A 20332-nucleotide genomic window follows, 5' to 3' on the forward strand; every position below is an offset into this window, starting at 1 on the left:
AATCTTTTGAATGCATATGTTACAGGTTTTTCTTTACTCCTAAAGTTAACATGGAAATGTATTGATTGGATCTTTATACATGTCATTTGCTTCGAAACAGCTAAATCACAAACTTGATGACTCCGAAGAGATGTCAACCTCTGCCCTCCACTGAGAAAGCACAAACGGGAACACTGCTTGAAGCTTCCTGACCAATTTGCATCTGGCTTCTCAGCAAGACACTGCACCAGTATGTCCAAGTGAAGTACTGCGTGCTTGAAGCATTAATGTCTCTGAGACCACTAATGACTGCCTGCTGGGTCCCTCGTCCGGGTGGATCGTCAGGAGCAAATCCAGTTTGCTGCATTTCCACACCCAGCCCGGTACCCACAACTGCTGCAGCTCCTCGCTGGAGTGCAACCCATATCCCCCGACCTGGTTCTTCTCTCTGTGCTCTCCAACGGGATGTACATGGGAGTTTATCAGGATGTTTCTGGAGACTCCGTCAGCTATGCAAACACTGTACTGTCCGCTCGTTTACCGCCAGCACCTCTGCGACCGCAGGCAAAGCCCACCGTTCTTTCGAGGGCCGCGGCCCAAAAGGTGCCTGCCTCATCTGCACGATAGAAAGAGCACCACGACAGCACCCAGCGCGGCCTCGCTGAGCGCCCCGGCAGTCACCGCCAGTGCCCGGGCAGCACGTCCGAGGCCGCGCCGCGGCTCTGCCAGGCTGGGGGAGCAGCAGGGCCTGGCCGGGCAGCGCAGCCCCTCAGCGCCGCGGGTGCTGCCGTGAGGGGAGCCAGGGCCGAGAGCCACTCCGCACCGCCACAGAGCCAGCGGGGCCGCGGGACTTCCCTCGGGCGGCACGTCCCGCACATCCCGGACCAAAGGTGAAGGAGACACGTTGGGGAAGCGCCAGCCCCGATCCCCGGGCCGGGCTGGGACGGCGTTATCTCGCCGCCGGCTTCCATTTCCGCGGAGCATCGGCGGGGGCGATGCCCGGCCCCGGCAGCTCCTCTCGGAGCGGTGCGCTGTAGTCCCGCTCGGGCACCCGAGTCTCCCCGGGCGTGCCGAGGCTCGGAGCCGCCGCGAGTGTCTTTTGTGAGGGCGAACGTGCCCGAGCCCCGCTGCCCCCCGGGCGGGCACCGCACAGCGGGAGGCTGCCGGGAGACAAAGCCCCGCGCGGGCGGGGCACGGACCTCCCCCGCCGGGCCCTCCCCGCCCGCGGGGGGCTGCGAAGGGAGGCCGCGGCGCCGGCAGCGGCGTCCCGGCACGGCGCTCGTCCCGGGGCAGCGGCACTGCGGGCCGGCCGGGCCGGGCCGCCCCAGCCCCCGCCCAGCCCCGGGGTCACGGCGAGCGGTCCGGGCGGCGCGCAGGCGCACGGCGCGCCCGCGCCTCCAATATGGCTGAGGTGGTGCCGCTCCTCCTGCGGCGGGCGCGGAGCGGAGGATGCTGAGCCTGCCCCGAGCCGCCGCCGCAGCCGCTGGGGTGGTGAGGCCGAGGCGCGCCCCGCGCAGCCATGGCCAGGCTGGCCGACTACTTCATCGTGGTGGGCTATGACCACGAGAAGACAGGTAGGTGTGGCTGCGCGCAGCGCTGCCCCGCCGCGCCTGGCCGCTCCCCGCGCTCCTGCCCGGCCCCGGCCCCCGCCCGCCTCCGGCCGGGCCGCGGGAGGAGGAGACTGCGGCGCGCACGGGGCGCGCGTCCGGCCGGGGGAGGAGGGGGTGAGGGCAGCGGGGCGAGCCAAGGGTTAATCCCCCTTTCCCGAGGGGGAAGCGGAGGGGCTCCTGCACCGCCCGGCCGGGGCAGCCCCGGCGCGCCCCGCCCGCTGGAAGCGGCTGCGGCTCCTCGCCGAAAGCGCGGGCAGGTTCAAACGGGGCCCGCGGCCGTGCCCGGCCCCAGCCCCAGCCCCGGACCCCTGGCAGGGCCGCTGCCGCCCTGTCCCACCTGTGTCCCGCCGGCCCGGGCGCCACAGCCCGCCTCCCGGGAGAACAAAGGCTGCCGAGGGGCTCGGCGAGCGGCGGGGCTTTGCCCCTCTGGCTGCTCATTCGCACCGTTGAACGGTACTCGTTGTCCCTCCGGGAAGCGCCGTGGCTCCCGGGAGGCTCTGCGGGAACGGCTGCTTTCCCTAAAGCCTCGGGATAACTGTGTGCTCGGGGAAAGGGAAGTGCTGTTATCTGCTGTCGTTCTGTGGGCAAAGAGAGAGTGGTTTGTGTTACGTAACTCTCCGTTATGATACCAGCTTGGTAGCTGGAGAGGTCTCAAATCAGTGTTTAAACTGATTGGAAAATGAAGTGATTGTCAACTGGTATGTGTTTGTTTGTGCTGGGTATTTCGGAACGATCCTTTGTATGTATGTTGTTAATAAACAATATTTTAAACAGTCGAATGTTCCCTAATTTATTTGACTATGCATAAACCAAACAACACTCAAGTTTGTTACTCAGAGTAATTCTTTGAAGTAGCAATTGCGTGTAGTTTGTATCTGTTCATTCTAAAAGTGTAGCTAATAAACTCAGGCTAAGGGTTTTTTTAAAAGAAATATAATTTTTAGAGAAGTCATTATATCTGTGTATTTAAAGATGCAGTGTTTTACGAAGTTCTGCTAAGGGTCTCTTGGATTTTACTATTCTGCTGTTATTATTGTATTAGTTACAGCCTGGTTTCTTCTCCCACTCCATTTGATAATACGTTTGTTCTAATTGTACTGTCAAAATTGAGACGTGAAATGGGGAGTATTTTATGTTAAAAATAAAGATATTTCCTTTTGCCACTCTCCTGTTTGGAACATTTTCCCTGACAAAGTAGAGAGAACCCAAATCAAAACAAAGAAGCAACCAAAAACCCAGATGTGCTTTAAAGAAGATGAAGCAAGTAGGCTACTTACTTCATGGGTATGATCAATCTGATGGAGTACATGAAATGAAGTTACAGATTGCATTGGAAAGCTTTATGTCTGTAGAATGTCTTCATCTGTAGCATTTAAGTATGTGTTTAACTTCCTGTACATAAATTTTCTAATGAAGTTTAGTAGAACTGCTTTTATAGATGAAACTGAGCAGATTCAGAAGTAACTCCAGAATCTTAATTTGAAAAGGTCATGCCCAAAAAGTAACTGTTTAGACTTTATTATTTAAATTACTTGTTGCTGCTTTAATGCTTCATAATAAAAATGCTTGAAGGAACAACATTCTGTTGAAGACTAGGCATGCATTGTTTTCCAAATTCCTTACCCCCACATGCAATCCCATAATACATGGAGTACTGACCTTTATTTTTCTTATAAAACGGGAGTTTCTTGATGCGTTTATTATGCTTCCTTCTACGTGAAAAGCAAGAACAAACATTTCTGGGATTATAGACTAGCTACCCTTGAAGCTTTTTGTATTTTTAAGTACAAGGGTTTTTTTCTTTCTGCTGTTCTTTTTTTCATTTGCAGCAACATTCTGTCTTGGTTTTAATGTGTTTAATGTCGAGTGTAATTGCATTTCATAGTGGTTTTTGTTTTGTTTTGTTTTTTCTTCCCAGGCCTAATCTGTGGAACAGTTTTGTGTAAACAGGCAAACAAAAATCCTGTACTCTTCCCCCTTCCCCCCACCCTGTGTCAGCAGCGTTGGGATGATACGCGCTCGTGGTTTATATGGAAGGGTGTTTATAGGAGTGACTGCTCTCCCAGAAAAACCCCACTGGATCTGCTGGCTCTCCTCTGCTCCCAGCTGCTTATATGCATTTATTTACATGTATCAGTATCTGCAGTACCACTGAAAATATGGTAAAGGTGCTGATTTCCTGGGCAGGTTATGTGGCTTTGCTCAAAAACATTCTCTATAAATGTCTAAAATGCAGGGTTTGTGCTGTTTCGGAGCAGATTTGTAGATTTTTCTTGTTGTGGAACAGCTTTGTTACTGATGCTACCAGATTTTATCTAGCATACTCTTCAGGGGAAGTGATCAGTTTTATTGTCCTCAAATAAACCAGAGAGTGTGTCCTTTGGGAGTCCACCATAGGAAAGTCCATTCCTGTTCTGGTCTAAGCTTCTGTAAATGGATATTAGAGCAGTCCTAGTGCTGTCATTCCTATTGTGTTAAATCTTCCTTTGGTTTTCAGCTCTCTTTAGGATACTGACCTACCCAAAAGACCTTTCTTGCTGGGTGTTTAACCTGTCTGGCTGTATTGTTTTGTCCCTGGGTTACTTTTCTGCTAATTTTTCAAAGTAGGCTCACCAACTCTGATGAGTTGATGATGTCAGATGGATGCCAGTATTGGCATAAAGGAGGGTCAGGAGCTTGCCAGAAGACAGATCAATGTACCCTGAATTTATATCAGCTTAAATGGTCCTAGAGCCTTGGGCACAAAGATGCCAGTGAGGTGCCCTAGTCTCCTACATGTTCCAAGGAAACTAATGGGAGCATTTGGGTAATTTGCCTAACAGGCAGTTTATTCATGCTTGGCAAGATGCACAGAGGCTCTGCCTGAGAGGAGAATGAGCTTTGCTGTTGAAAAGTGACAGTAGAATTGCTGGCTCTTAGGAGTTGAGAAGTCTTTGTGTTGTAAAGGGTGACCTGATTCACCCAGCTTTTTCTGTATTTCAGGTGCATTGGTCTGTATTCCCACTTAAGTTGCTCAGTCTGTGTCTTTGACCTTAAAGCTAAGCTTAGATAGATCATCGTTTGAATGGCTGTTGTGTATTTTGAGAGCTCATTCTGAGCCATTCTGACAGTAGCTGCTGTCAGAAGTGCATGTTCAGTCCTTGACAGGGTTAGAGAAACCAGATTTATAAATCCTCTAGCTTTACTAAAGGCCTGTTTTTTGTTCTGACAGTGAAAACATGAAGGATTTCAGTGATACACACAGCAGAGCAATCAGCCTTGGTGTATTTTGCCTTCAAGCTGAACCTTGGCTAAGGTGGATAACCATGTTTTCCCCCAGCATATCAACACAATATAAAGCTGTTACATAACTGGCTACAAAAGGCACTTACAGAAGTCTCTGAACGGAGCAAAGGTGCTATAGAATGTAGGCATTCTGGGTTAACAGCTAGAAGAAATCCCAGGATGCCTTACTGTTTATCCATTTTATTTTTTCATGGATTTTGAAGTGTGTTTGATGTGCTTCACCAAAAAATTCCCATTTAATATGTCTGAATAATGGAATGTGGATGGGATTTAGGAAGAACACAGATGTTTGCAAAGATCACAGAAAGGCATGAGAAAATGCCTTTTTTGTTTTGTTTGGTTTTGGTTTTGCTGGTATAAGCCCTAATCTATCCCTATAATTTACATATAGTGATACTTGGAAAAGGTAAAAGAGAGAACATTCTGTGTCTTTCTTAGCTCAGCAGCTGAAAGGTAAGGATAAAGAAGAGAGGATCCAAAGACTGGATTTGATTAATTTGCCCATACACCCATAGCAGCTTTCCTGTAGGGTGCTGTTGTGTACCCAAAAGTTAAAGGAGAAAAGCTTTGAGGTGGAGCAAGAGGTTTTCTGTGAGGTTTGGTGGCTCTAAGAACACAGAGGAATGATTTGTTCTTGCTCGTGTATGCAGTTGCAGTGTGTAGGACCGAAGGCTTGCAACAGTATAGCAGTTTTATTTGGCTGTTGTCATAACTGATAAATGCTGGTATAACATGTGTAGGCTCTGTTGTGGTTGTTTCTGTTCTGATTTTTATCAACTCCTCTTCAGGGAAGTCTTTATTGTGTAACATAGCTTCGTATCTTGGTGAATATTGAAACAAGACAAGTGATTGTTGAAGGAGTGGGAGAAGCTTCTAAATGGAGTTGTCTAATTCTTTTATTTATTTATTTTTTTCCTGTGAGCAGATTTTGCCTGTGAATAATATAGTATCATGAGGATTTTTTTGTGTATTTTCTGTATATTTGAAGCTGGGCATTCCACTTAGCTAGTGTGTGTATAAGGAGTGGATAATTTTTTGATGCCATGGTATGCAATCTCCGTAAAACAGCAAACATAGAAAAATAAGGAAACAAAGCTGCTACTTCAGTGGCTTTCTTATCTGTGCTGCAGCTTAATTTGATTCAAATGCAATCCGGGGAAATCTCAAAGGGATTAAAAAAGCAACAAAAACTAAATCCTTCTTGTTGTGTCAGGAGAATTCTTGTAGCTGTAATAGAAAGAAGCATCAAGTGTAGTGCTGGAGATGACTGTAGTTGGCTATGGCTAGATAGGGCATGGCAGCCCAAAAGCCTTGTAAACAAATTAGTTGCTCCAGTAAATGAAATTATCTCTTCCTACAAGCCTTGTGCTTTACTTTTCAAACCCAACAGATTCCACAATACTATGCTGAAACAGAATGAGGAAAGAATATTTCCATTGCATGTGGTTTTGTTTGTGTGGTTTTGATTGTGGTGGTGTTTGTTGGGGTTTTTTTTGTGAGATAAAGCTCTCGGAAGCCTGCTTGGAGGACCCTCAGTGTTTTTTGGTAGCATGTCTTCATAAAAGGTATTCAAGCAGTTTCTTCTAGTATATAATGTTGACTAAAAAATTATTTTGATTTATGGATTTGTTACCATTTTTGAGATCTCTTAAAATCAATACAGAGCATGTAACTCTTCCTGAAATGTCTGTTGTGAATATTTCTAAAGAACTTGGATTTGAGACTCTGCTCAGTCAGTCTTGCCAGTATAGTAATAACAGCAATAAAATTATATTTTTTTACATCAGCCTTTCATTTTAAGCTAAAACATTCATGGAGGCTGATTTTTTTGTTTGTTTGTTTGTTTTTTTTGCTGTAAGCTATCTTCATTTGTTCTGCAATACGAGGACACAGATTATGTTGAGGGAAGTAGCATTTCCTATCTTTGTGACTAAATTGCAGTCAAGGAACTCTCTCTCCCCTTTTCTGTCCTGGATTAACTTTGTGGATTATCTGACAAAAAGACACTTTTCCTGCAGTGTGTTCATGGAAAACACTTTGTTATGCAAGCCTGAATACTGTGCAAGCCCTGGCCTTCTATAACCACAATCATATTTTCAGTGGAGGGACAGTGAGTCTGACATTTAACTACTCCAAAGTCCTGAATGTAACAGTCTCGTCTTAGAACAGTGAGGAAGAGAATTACACTGCTGTAGTAGTTCTCTGACATGAATTTAAAGCACCAACTACCTCCTCAACTACTGGTGCTTACAAAGAAAAACCACAGTCACTGTGGAATCATTTGTAAAATGTGTAACAGCAGATTCACAGTTCAGCCTTGATAACTGTCAGTGAAAGTTGTATCATGCAAATGTATAGTGGTGAGTAGGAGGTTTTCCTTTGGTTCATCTCTCCTGTTACTCCTCTTCACAGTAGCATGAGATTTTCAGGCTCACTGCTTATATAGAGAAAAAAAATTTTAACAATAGCATTATCAATATTGATGAGATTAATTTTCTTCTGCTTGGTGTTTTGGGAGTTGTGTTCCATTGATATGTGTTTGTTGAAATAAATTACTCCTGTGGTGTCAGTGGTATATTCTGAAGTCAAGGACAATCCAGTTAGTGCTGATTGGGATTTGGCAGCTAAATCCCTGCTCATTGAGCCAAGAACATGCTGGTTATTGCTTATCTGCTAGTGACTAGATAGATCATGATTTCATGTCTCTAACGTTTACAATTCTCAGTTTTCAATCTGCAAACTGAATACTATGAAAAAATGCAGTCATTGAACACAGTTTGAATTCTTTGTTTCTTTTCTAATAGTGTTGTGCTCAAGGTGTCCAAGTAAATAACCACAGAATTTCCACTGAGCTGGACGCAGGTGACAGGCAGTCACTCCTGCAGCCAGAACCAGCAGTTGGTGACAGTACGGTCTGGGGTTGTGTGTAGCTGCTGTGGAGGAAAGCTAATAGACAGAAAAAACAAACTCATCATAATTTTGGATACAAATTCAGGATAGTTGCATGCAAAACCCCAGTGGACCATGGGAGACCTCAGTGGATAAAAAGAGACAAAGGAATGTTACTGGGCTTACAAAATCAATCACTCAGAAAGAAATTCAAGGGGAAAAAAATAGAAGGTAGGAATAATGTCCTTATCACATCCTTTTACTGTGGTTCATATGGTGTTTCCTAGTATTTAAAACCCCAGAAAATCCATCATCTGACACTTGGATAGATCTTCAGCAAGACTGGAAACATCTTTTTGGAGTGTTGGGTTTGGTCTGCTGGAATTGTAACTGGAAGGACGATGAGACATTCTGGCAGAGGCTTTCTCAGATAGTTGTGGATGCAGAGGGATGACAGCTCTTCTTTGTGGAACCTTGGCTTCAGTTGTGGAAGGCTGTGCATTTGGAAAATGGGGTTTTGTTGAGCTACTTTTGCCAAATGCCATGGATAGTGTTGCCAGACTGTAGTGAGCTGCATATCACTTACCACTTCCTTATGGTTTAGGAACCCTTCTCCCTAAGACACTAGCCACTCCTCCTGCTTACTCTGACACATTCTGGTATTTTAGAGCTCCTTCTGTTTTCTAGCTTGGTTTTCTAGGTTTACCCCAGAAGAATCTCTGCCTTATCATCTTTCTCACTTTCTCCTTCCTTCTTGCCCTCTCAGTATCCATTTAACTCTCTTTATTTACTCTATGGTTTTCTGAGATGAAGTCCTCTTGGCCTCTTAGTCTGATTCCTTATGGTTTTCATCTTTAAATAAACGAATTTAAATTCATCACACAAATACCAGGGTCAGGTTTTGTCGCTGCTGTAAATTTTGGGCCTAAAAGAGTGTTTGGTAGAATTTTAGTTTAGGCAAAAAAAATCCTTTTCTCCCCAGTCTTATTTCTTGGAAGCAGAAAAAGTATTTGGTGTGAAGTTTTGTTGAAATAATTGAGCTGGAAACAGATGTTAAGCATTGAGACTTTATATGGTACATTTAGTTAGTCTTAAGTGAAAAAATAATTTAAAATAGTTTTAGAACAAGAGGTTAGAGCACCATTAGTGATGCTTATGGCTGTTAGCTATTTGTGTATCTAAAAAACATTGCACTCCTGGTTCTTAGTTTATTGTAACTGCACCAGTTAGAGTCCAGTAAATGTTTTAGCTTGACCATTGTGTTGTCGAAGTCTTCCGCAGTTTAAATTTGTACATTTAACATGTGTATTTTTGTTTTGGACAAAGAAATGCAGACGTTTGTCCTTTTTTTGTGACTATTGTTCTGTGAACTATAAATCTAATTTCTAAATGGCAGTAAGAATAAGCTGAATGTGTGACTAACAAAATGTGTGACTAACAAAAGACTCAAAGGGCAAAGTTGTGATCTTGTCATAAATTCAACTGTAATGGAATTTTAATTCTTGAAATATTGTTGAATGGGCATAGTGTACTTTTTAAGAAAGGTTAAATTAGGAAATCTGTGTTTTTAAATTCTGTTACACACACTGCTTTTCATAAACATGCAAATTGCAATTGCATAAAAATAGAAGAAAGCCACATGCTTTGTTCCTGCAGAGCTGTTTGTTCATAATTAATCTATTTTCCCAGAAAAATACATAGTAGTTTTATGAAGCTTGTGTGATGACTAGGCTGTTACTGGGCTATATTGTTGCTATATGCTATTTTTAAACTAGTTTCTAATACAAAACATTCTAGTAGAACTTACAAGAGGATTTCCATTTTCTTTCTTGTTTCGTAGTTTGTGAAGAGAGAAGTAGTAGATTTGATATTTTTTTAAGAACATAGAATTTTTTAGAAAAGATTTCAAAGACAAATTGGTGATACTTTGCCTTCCTAAAACATGGATTTAAACCCGCATTTTCCCCATAATAGTTTGGGTAATTTAATCTATTCTGGGTCTTCCTGTTTTAGGCTGCAATTTCTTAGAACCTTCAGTCTGTGAAAGTTTTTTTTTTTTTTCTTCAGTGTATTTTGTTCAGTGGGCTGCCAGGCAGAATTTGCTTTTTGTAGTGTCTTAGCCTGGGGTTGTTCCTGAGCCATAGCTTGTGCCTGGCTGCAGCTGAGGAATAAGTTGGAATTCCCTGTTAAGGGAGGGAAGAGCTGCTGCCTGAGCACTGCCTTTGGGATTCACCCCACATTTCTTAGAAGTGCAATTATTGAATTATTCTTATTTTATGCCCTTCAGGAGCTGCTTGCTTTTGCAAAATAGGAAGCTAATTAGCGTGTGTTTCTCATGATCAGCAAGTTTCAGCAGTGGTAGAAAGCCCAAGGTTTGCAATGGATGCTTTTAACGGTATTTGCAACACAAATAAGATAACTAGGCATACACACAGGATAAAAGGATGTTTTCTGTGGTAATAAATAGTCAGAGTTTGTGTTTAGAAATTCATGTGAGTGTTCAAAGTGCTGCAGGGGAATGTTTCTACCATAGGTACTTTATGGTGACTGAAATTTAAATGTTGATTTTCAGCAATAAATTCTGGTCCACTTTGCTCACGTGAGTTAAGATAATGCCTGCAAAGGTCTTGGATTTGCCCTTTAGCTGGAGGCAGCTGCTCCTGCAGCAGTTTTAGACACTGGTGCCACTTCTGTGCTACCTCCACTCCAGAGCTGAGCTTTTGACTCAAGCTGCCTGTAAACAAGCTCTAAGCTGAGGCACCTGGATCTGTATTGACACCACTGAGGCACGAGGCAAATGTTCCCTCTTCCAGCTCTGAGGAGTTGGTTCTTTCCAGCAGGGAAGCAGCACAGAGAGCTGGAACATCCCAAAGCACCTCAGTAGGTTGTCTTAGACCTGCAGTGTCCGAGCTGTGGCGTGTCAGCTGTGATGGCACTGAAATTCAGCACGACAGCCAAAGCAAGGGGCATGTTGTTTCAGCCACAGGCAACTGAAAAGAAAACAAAGCCATAGAGAGCCACATGTTTGTGATTTGGAATTCAAAACTCTTCTTTCAAAAGATTCTCTTTCCTGTTTGATTAATGTGCATAAATAATGATACCAGGTTTGCCGCTGATTAAACAGTGTCGATTCAAGATGTGATGCTTTTGTAAGGTTGTTGTTTCAGCACTGTGTTTTCCAAATACTTTGTTTATAGTGTTTATTATTAAAAGAGATGAGATCATACATATTTAACAGAGTAATCTTGTGGAGGCTGTTTTTTATCATTTTATTCTCTTTTGCCACATGGCATCTTTTTGGAAGAGGCAAGACTGTCACTCATTTTTTGTGAGAGAGTGGTCTTGAAAAGAACTCAGAAAACATGCTTTCTGCCTTTCTGACCCTGTGAGATGTTTTTGAATTCTTGAAAAAATAGTTTACATGCTTGTTTTGTTGTTGTTGTTGTTTTTTGGGTTTTTTTTAAATTTACAAAGATGTGGCCCTTTCTGGAAAACTGCAGTTCAAGAAGATGTGGCTTCACTGGTCTAGTCTCTAGACATAGTTATTGATAATCATAGCTGCTCTTCTTGCTGATAGCCTAGTAGAAGACAGAAGGTAGCAATTAACATTCTTACTTAATTCTCATGAAAATGAAGATTGTTGCTCTTTACACTGAGGTAGGATTTGAGAGGCCTAACTCAGGAGACTATTGTTATCATAATCTCATGTTTTCTTGAGAATATCCTTACCATTTTTTTGAGTTAGAAAACCCAGAAGTAGGATTTTATATGAAAGTAATAACAGTAATATTTTTTTATAAAAGCCCTTAACTGGTCTGCACCCATTGTTTCTGTCTTGTGGGAATGACTTGGAGATGTTTCATTTCTCAAAGTTGTGATGGTAAAGGATAGGGTGCTGAAAAATAAAACCCATGGATCTCTTATCTTGCTTTGTAACTGAATTTTCTGTGTGTTCTGTTTATTCTCAGCTAGTGTTCTTAAACTTATGCTGAAGTCTGTGAGTTGAATTGTATCCCATGACTAACTTCTTTTCTCCTCTTCTCTGACTCCCCAAAAATCAGTAATTCTTCCTGTTTTACGTTTCGTATGAAGCTTAAGTCATGCCTACTAATAAAATACTTTGAAATTCTAAAGCAGAAGACTCAGGGTATAGTTCTGTTTAAAAATCCCCATATGAAGTCTAGAAATGAGCAGTAGTTATTGAGTAGTAGGAAACCCTCATTACTTACTGCCTTAGTCTGATACCTTCTCTCTGCCTAGTCTTAACTGTTCTCTGACAGGTTTGAAAAAAGATTTACAGAGACCAAAACATAATAAATCCTGTATTTTATCAGATTTAATTTAGGGTTTTATGAAGACTCTGTATCTTTTTTTATTCTTATGTATTTCATGGTTACCAAGAAGAGCTTGGGATTGTAGTGATCTTAATGTTGTGCAAAGCACTGTATGCTTTCTGCATTTTTCACAGCAGATGGACCAAGATTTTTGTCAACATGGTCTTGCCAAACTTAATTAGCAGCAAATTTTTGTATCTGAATCTAAGCTGTTCCTGATTTAACGGTAAGAGCTCAAGAGTTATGTATAGATTAAAGAATCATAGAATGGTTTTGGTAATATCTTTTTTGCTAGATATTAACAAGTTATTAAACTTGTTAATATCTAGCAAAAAGAGAGGTGGAATAATTAATGCTTGAGACTTGGAGATGATTCAAAGCAAGTAAAGTAATTTTGAATAGCTGAATCTAAAGCTTGTGGTGAAGGGCTCCAGAAAGAGCTCATCATGCTGAGGGACTGGATGTTAAAATTTTGGATGAAATGCAGTTTTGATAAATGCAAGCTAAAATACAATTAGTGGTGAGAAAGAATTCGTAGCAATGGTCTCTAATTTAGCTATTGTCACTTAGTGGAAGATTTCTTGGAATTTGTTGGGACAATTCTCAGTAAAACTTCAGCTTCATGTCTGGTATGGCATCAGTAAATTTAGAAATAAACAGCGTGGAATTGTGGAAAAAACCCACCCAAAACCACTGTGGTACTGAGACTTGCAGCTTAGGGGCCAAGAATGGGTTAGGTGAGTCCCAGAGATCCTGTTCAGCCCTGGTTTCTGTAGTCCTGAGCCTTAAAGACTGGACAGGATCTCTGGGAATTGCCTGGTCTGTTCTGCTCTCCCAAGGAGCACAATGTAGCCTTTGCTGGCTGGAGCAGCTGGCTGGAGCAGATCTTAACTCGTTCTCAAGACCCTCAATAACAGCATTTGCACAGCCTGCTCTGTCTATTCCCATCCTCTTCTGGCTGACTTTGAGGAGAGTTTTTGTAGTGTTTGAGTCATGTGGGTTTGGGTACAGTTTTCAGCCTGTTATTACTGTTCTTGAAGTGAGATGACCAAACTGGATGTGGTAATTTACATGAAATCTTACCAAACTGAGACTGGTGCTTGCTGGTTTTGTGGGCAGTTCCGTGCATTGACATCACTCTGATATTTTTATTTTTTATTTTTAGCTTTCAGCATCACAACACTGAGGGTCACTTTGTGGTGTACTTTACCTTCTACATCCCTTTTACCTAAACCACTATTTGGCCATCACCCATATGTGCAGTCAGGTGTTCTGGCTAACTCTGCAGCTTTGCAGCTCTCCTTAGTCACACTCTTAACATTTTTTAGTAACTTTTTCCTGGCCTTTCAGGATCACTTTGAATTCTTATCTTGTCCTCTATTGTGTTTCTTGTCTGCATTTTCAGAAAGTAATAAATAATTTGTGTGTGTGTATATATATATATAAGAAATTTTTGTGTATATATGGTTGTATGTATTAAAAGAGCAGCTGCAGTTATGTTCTGTGTTTCAGCCTGCAGCAACTTAAATCAAAAACAAAACCAAACCCACTCCAATCCAAAAACCGAACATTGAATCCCACAATGACTCACATATCATGTCTGAGAGATAGAATTAATGCTGCTGTAAATATGATTGAGTGTGTGTAGTGAATAAATTGGCAGAAAGTGTATTCAGTTGATGTTCCTAGGCATACCAAATTTTGGGTTGTTTGGGGTGCATTTAGATAGGGTGATATTTTAAAAGTCAGGGACTTTGAGAAACAAGTTAGCAAATTATTTCCTAAACAACAGAACGAGTGACGTATTTCTGCACATTTTTGTCTTTTGTCTGGAATGGCCCTGGTAGTGCTGCTACAGACAAGGAACAGGGTGTCTTGAATACTAACTTTTCTTCAGATCAGGGTCACTGTGTGTTTATTTATTTGGGTTAAAGGCCATTGGTCACACAAACGTTGTTTCTGTAGGAAACCTCTCTGAAAGTTGCAATCTTACTCGTGAGAACACGATTTACTGTCTCTTAGGAGAATATTTGCCTGCCTTTGTGGCAGACACATTATAATACGCTCCAGTTAAGATTCTGGGCCTGCCACAGCCTCAGAAGGGAGAGGTTATGTTCTATTAATTAATTACGGGCCCATAGTCAAGTGGCATTTAATTGTTTGCTAGGATGTGGATTTAACTCTGTTTTCTTCATTTGTGCTCTCATTTCAAACAACCAGTTCCCTGAGTTTCTCACAAATGCAAAATGTGGATTGAGGATTTAAAAAAATATTATTTTTACTGCTAGTGATGCATGCACTGGAAGTGCATTTAGATGTGTAAAATCTTGGCAGTGTAGCTAATTTATGGGGCAGGAGATGGCAGTAAGGAAATGGGTGATTTAGCAGAAGCACAGAACCACACTTCATTCTTGCATTATGGTTTTAAGAGAACTCTCAAAAACCCTGAAATAACATATGAATGTGTCAGTTTGAACAATTATTATTTTTTTGGGTCTTCCTGTTGATTTCTTGGGTCTTTTTTCAGTCGGGTAAGTATTGACCACTGTTTGCAGTACTTGTTTAACTACACTTGATGATCAGGTGAAATGATGTTGTGCTATGTGGGCAAAATGCAATTCACATTATGCAAAGTTCAGCTTCAGTGAAGACTGCTAGTGTTAGAAGAAATACAAATACACAGTAACGCTTGTGATGTTTCAAAGTTCCTATCTGTGGATTTAAAAGAAATTTGCATAGAGCATTATTTTCAAGCCCTCACATTCTTTGTGTTGATCCCCACTTAATGTAAGTCACTCTGGCAGCTGTGCTCTTTGGGCAAGGAGGGAATGGAATACTGTTAACCTTTGAGAGTCAGAACACAAATAAATAGTGTTTGACTTGGGGACAGTTGATGGTATTTCAAACAATGGTGTTAATTTTGATTGCCTGTTTGAAGTAGACCCATGCTTTTTGTTCTCGGTTCGGAAGCAAAACATGTTGTTTGGAACTTGTCTGCAGCTGTGAAGAACAAAGTTTGTCATGTAGTAGTTGAGCAAGATGACCTCATGAGATGATTGTGACTACTTTGACAACGTGCTTGCATTTGCCCTTGTGTAAGCGTGATCACTGGCATGGATTTGTTTCATTTGGGGTCAATCAAGCAGGCACTGATGGAATTGCATTCTGTGGATATTTACTTGATCCCTTGTTCTGGGCTATTGTTATTTTGACCTGGAAGCCATTCTACTCGATCTGTTACCGTGTGTTCTCCAGGTAAGTCCTCTTATCTTCAGACAGCAGAGCATTCCTGTGGGGCTCTCTGGCGAGCTCAGGGTGTTTGTATGCTGACACACCGGCTCTTTGAAATTCTGGCATGACAGAAGGCCAATAACTGTGGAGCCTTGCTCACATCTCCTGCACATCCCCAGCTTGTGGAGTACTGGAGAATGTGGAGCAAAACGTGCCTAAGTACTCTGGGCCAAATTCTCCTGAGAGCATCTAATAGTGCTTTACAGTCTTGGCTTGCACATACCAGGGTGGGGTTAGCTGGTGCATAAGGTGACCAGCCTGAATGTTGGCATTGATGCCATTCTGGCAGGTGGGTACAGAGCTGATTTTTGCTAAATACATATGGGCCATAAGATATGCTGAGCTTACTGGAAGCTCTTTGTTTTTGCTCTGTTTTTAGTCTATAGTTAGTCCAGACAAAATATTTGGCCTACCAGGATATGTGAATCATTCTTCTTTGTAAAGCATCATTTATCATCTGTGTTCTGAAAGTGTTTTGCATGAGGAAAGCATTGAATGTAGTCAGAAATTTTTATTGTTAACGTGCGTTTTTACAGCTGTTGTATAAAAATCTTGCTTCGGTGAGATCAAAATATTATTTAGTTGTTTTAGCCTATTGGAATCACAGGAAATATACAGGGTGGGAAACTCCCAAATGACTTGTCACTTCTCATCACCTGTAGCTGAGCAGTGGCACGCAGACTTGAATAAACAAATCTTAGCAGCTGGTTACTTCTGGGAAAAAAGAAAAAAGTTGTTCCTTCATCCTTTATGCATTGCTAATACTCATGTTTTGAGTAGATGAAATGCTTTAAAATTTCCTTAATCAAAGCAAACATATATGTAGAATACAAATCTGTTGTTGAGGATTGAGTGAAGAGGTTGACTTGTGTTGAGTTTTGTCCTTGTAGTCTGGTTTTAAGTCTGGTTTTAAAAGAAACTAATGCCTGTGAGGAGGGTACTGTCTAAAATTCTGTCTGGACTTTCAGTGAGCATCTCAGTACCCAAAGATCTGTGGCAACTGTTATGAAGTTGAGAGGAAAATGATGTTTTAGTAGACAGTTGAGATGACCTTCCAGTCACAAAATTCTGTAGGTTTTGAACACATTTTACATCAAGTATGATGTCAGGAAGTTTGATGACATGTGATAGATATGAATGACACCTGCTGGGGCATGAGCATGTGTGGATCCATGTTCCAGTTCCTCTCTTAAAGGACTGTGGCTCTGTAAATGCTTAGAGGCAGGGAGCATTATAGAAAAATGGTGTTTTAAATAATAATAAGGAATGAGAAAGGGCACTGGAAGAGGAACGGTGAGATTACAAACATTGTCTTTTAGAGGTCAAGTGTGCAGTGTACAGAGGAAGAATCCTGGAAAGGGAATGGAGAGGTAACTAAGGGACTTGGAAGTTGAGGCAGCTTCATTTTACAGAGGGTTGGAGAGTAGATCAGGAGGAAATGAATTTCAGAGCTAACATCTTGCATGTTGAGATTTGCTAAGTAATATTTACAGGTTGGGTTGAGATGTGGGTAGCTTGAGCAAGCTCTGCAACAGGGATTTGCAGTGATGTGTGATCTAGAACTGCAAATAAAGACTGGATTTAAAGCTAATGTGAGGGAGTTGGAGAAATGAGTTGGATGTTATCTCTGCAGCACTGTCACTGCGTGGGCTATCAGAAGGGCCCTGGTGAGGAGGATTTCTTCTTTACACATTTCAGATTTGAGGAGGATTGTTTTGATTTGAGGCAGATGAAAGAGAGATGTGTGTGAATATATACTGCTTTCAAAAGAAAGAGGTGAAGACAGAAGGGATTTATCTGTCTCTGCTGCCTGAACCATGTTGTTCACAGGCCCTCCTTGACTTAAAATTTCAGATGAGCTGGCTTAACCATGTATTGCAAGAATATCTTGAACTTACCCAAATGTTAACTTTTAACATAGTTGGCAAATAGTATCCAAAAGTAGTTTTACATTTTTGGAGGTCATGATAATTCCCTAGCTCTAGAGTGACAGTGTGTCCAGTGTGAAACAGCATTAAGTTACACTTATGTTGCAATTTAGCAGGAAATTTGGATCTTTCACAGAAGTCAGTCAGAAGTGGGTCAAGTATGTATTTCCTTTGATTCCAAGCAAGTGCTTTTTACTAAAAATCAATGTGGGTATTTTGATGTTGTGGAAATACTTTCTTCTATTGATCAGCTAACCAACCTTGAAATGCTTTCAGAAGTGATCATTGTTTTGCTTAAAAGTGTGTAGCACCAACTTTTACAAGTTAAACTTTGCTGTTTATGTGGAGTGTCCTTCTGGTAATGAAAACATCAATCCACACTACGTCTAAACTTACAGTAGACTTAGAGCTCTGGTAACCTTCACCTTGAAAATTTCAGAAAGTTTATTGCCTTCTGTGTAAAGAATGTTATTTGTGAAGGATTTTTCCATGTATTTGAAAGCAAGATGCATACTGTAAATGAGTGCTTATTTTGGTTTCTGGTTTCTTGGCTTCAAGAAGGGACTGCTTTTTTTGCTGCTGTATCTTTTATACAGATGTGCATTTTGCTTAGCTTTAATCCTTCATGTGCGCATTTGATGACAAAGAAGAAACAGATCCTTCTTTACAAAGCATTTGGATGCTTTACTGTGTACCAAAGCATCACTTTGAACTGTGAAAAAATTAGTGTAATGAAACAGCCGAGTTCCAAAAGTGTCAGAGTTGAGCTTGAGAATAAACATTCTGCATTTTCAGCTGCTCTGTGCAAAGATAGTATTTTGGAACATGAAATATGTGATTACTGTGTGTGAGAAGATGCAAAGCATTTTTTATTTGATGTAAACACTATGCATAATGCTCCATGTTCTACTTTACTCCACTGTTCATGGTTATTTACTTACACTTTGTATTACTTGGTTGGAAGGCATAAAGAACTTTTAAAAAAACATCATGAAATAGTCCAGATTATCTCAAGTATGAACTTGGGCATTCATGCTGCTGAAATACAAAATACATTCTAGGTCCATTATTTTATTTCTGTAGGGCTGCCTTGTTAAGTCTTGCAACGCTGAACTGATGTTTTGTCCTAGTGGGGAACATTAGAGGAGTGGCTTTGGCCTCTTCAGTTTAAACTGAAGGTCATAATTAAACATTTTTCAATAGTTGTTCTGTTTGGTTATGTTCTGGTTGAGTCATGAAGGAGTTGTCAAGTTCCTTTTTTATTTATTCTGAGGGACACAATAGAGTTGGGGTCTGGTAGGATTAGTAAGGCAAGAAAAATTCTTGTTGAAGATATATCCAGCAATGGGATTTTTTTTTTCCCCTGATGGGAAAAGATGCTTATGGAAATAAGTCGGTATCCAGACATTTTGGCAAAACTTTTATTTTTTTCTTCTTTAAAATTGAGATTAGTTACCCTATTAAGTTCATAACTTCCTCTCTGTTTTCTATAGCAAATAGTGTACCTGCATCAGAAAAAAATGGGGGTCTGCCGTTTTATTTACCTGTAATAAGATTTTCTGTTTCCAAAGCAATGGCCAAGCATTCTAATTTTTCTCTTAATGCAAACGTTATGGGCTTTTTTTTTTTTTTAATTTTGAAAGACAATTTTTAACTTTGAAAGTACTGAAGTATACAATCTCCAGCAAGTTCTTTTCTCCTCTGCTTTTCCATTGACAATCAACTTAACAAGAAAGTGCATGAGGCTGAATAAATAAGGACAGGTCCAAATCCAGGATAAGGGTAACAGGATGACGTGTGCAAACCTTGTAGCTCCTTTTTTCACATTCCTATTAAAATAAGTAGTTATGAAGTAATACAAGTCCTCAGAGCCTCCTCTATGTAAGATGTGTATACAGCACTTGAAAGTCACGGTGATGCCAAAGGATATAGGAAGTTCCTATTAAAAATTAACACCATTCACTATAGAAAAGGGCACAGAATGTACTGTAAAGGCAGGAATATTGTTTCGTGACTGCTAAGTTTTCAGTGTATTATCAGTTGAGATTTCTGAAAAGCAGCTTTTTACCAGCTGCTAATAAATAATTTCTGTATGACTGTTTTGCTAAAACAGGAGAATGGCAACAAATTATGAGTGTTCAGCAGGAGAAGGTCTCTGTCTTTTCTAATTGCAGGTTTTCTCAATGATTGTGAAAATACTTTTATTGTTGTTAGAAAGCATTAAGTAACTTCCCTCTGCTGCCACTTGAACAAAAGTCAACCCCAAAAGCCAGTCTTGGTAAGCAACACAAAACCAAGAGAGACCTTGAAGGCAAACAAATGTAGAAATACCACCACAGAAAATCAACCAAACAAAACCCCCCAAACCACGACCACCAAAAAAACCCCCAAATAACTTCTTTTATTTTCTTCACGTTTTCTGTAGAAGTTTGGGGCCTTCAGATCCACAAGTGGATTTTTTTTTTGGGGGGGGGGGAATGTGTGTGTGAGCTGCCTTTTAGGATTGTTTTGGATATATTCCTCTTCAATTTCGTTGTATCTCTGCATTTATATCTTCCTCACTTCCATTAATTTCAAGTTAATGTATTTTATGATTGTATTGTGCCTCAGTAGGTCACAACCTGAAACCTGGCTGGAGTACATGGAAAATTACTTCAGTTGAAAGACAAATGATTTCTTTGTAAGTTGCACCTTTGAATATTTGTGTTGCCCTATTAATTGTAGTTTTGTCATAGTAATTGATTCAGCATGACGTAGTAAGTCTGTAAAGGGCCACCTTACTTGCTATGCATAGCAGTTTTAGGATTTAAAGACAAAAATTCAGAAGTTATTGGTGGATTTCTTTTCCTCTTACATTCTTTCACAGTGTATGAGAAAGTAACAAATGAGGAAACTAATCCTGCAAGTTTTTCCCTGTTAAAGTTAGTTTTATTCAGTGCCGTACCTGTTAGAGATACAGAACTGAAAACCAGGTCTGAGATTGTAACTCAGACTTTCCTGTTGCAGTGCAATAACA

At 41.2% G+C, this 20332-nt stretch overlaps 1 protein-coding gene across 5 annotated transcripts in view; it reads left to right on the forward strand.

Moving 5' to 3' along the window:
• Positions 1 to 1298: 1298 nt before the first annotated feature.
• Positions 1299 to 20332, forward strand: part of SBF2 (SET binding factor 2) — a 228137-nt gene continuing 209103 nt past the window's right edge. For 2 of the 5 annotated variants that reach the window (XM_085063120.1, XM_085063121.1), the window contains exon 1: positions 1299 to 1553. In XM_085063120.1, coding sequence (XP_084919246.1) covers positions 1499 to 1553 — 55 coding nt within the window. In that variant the 5' untranslated portion in view covers positions 1299 to 1498. The remainder of the gene's footprint in view (positions 1554 to 20332) is intronic. The other 3 variants (XM_085063122.1, XM_085063123.1, XM_085063124.1) reach the window with 3 other exon arrangements.

Source organism: Lichenostomus cassidix, chromosome 5, assembly GCF_008360975.1.
Source record: "Lichenostomus cassidix isolate B80296 chromosome 5, HeHo_3.0, whole genome shotgun sequence".
NCBI lineage: Eukaryota > Metazoa > Chordata > Aves > Passeriformes > Meliphagidae > Lichenostomus > Lichenostomus cassidix.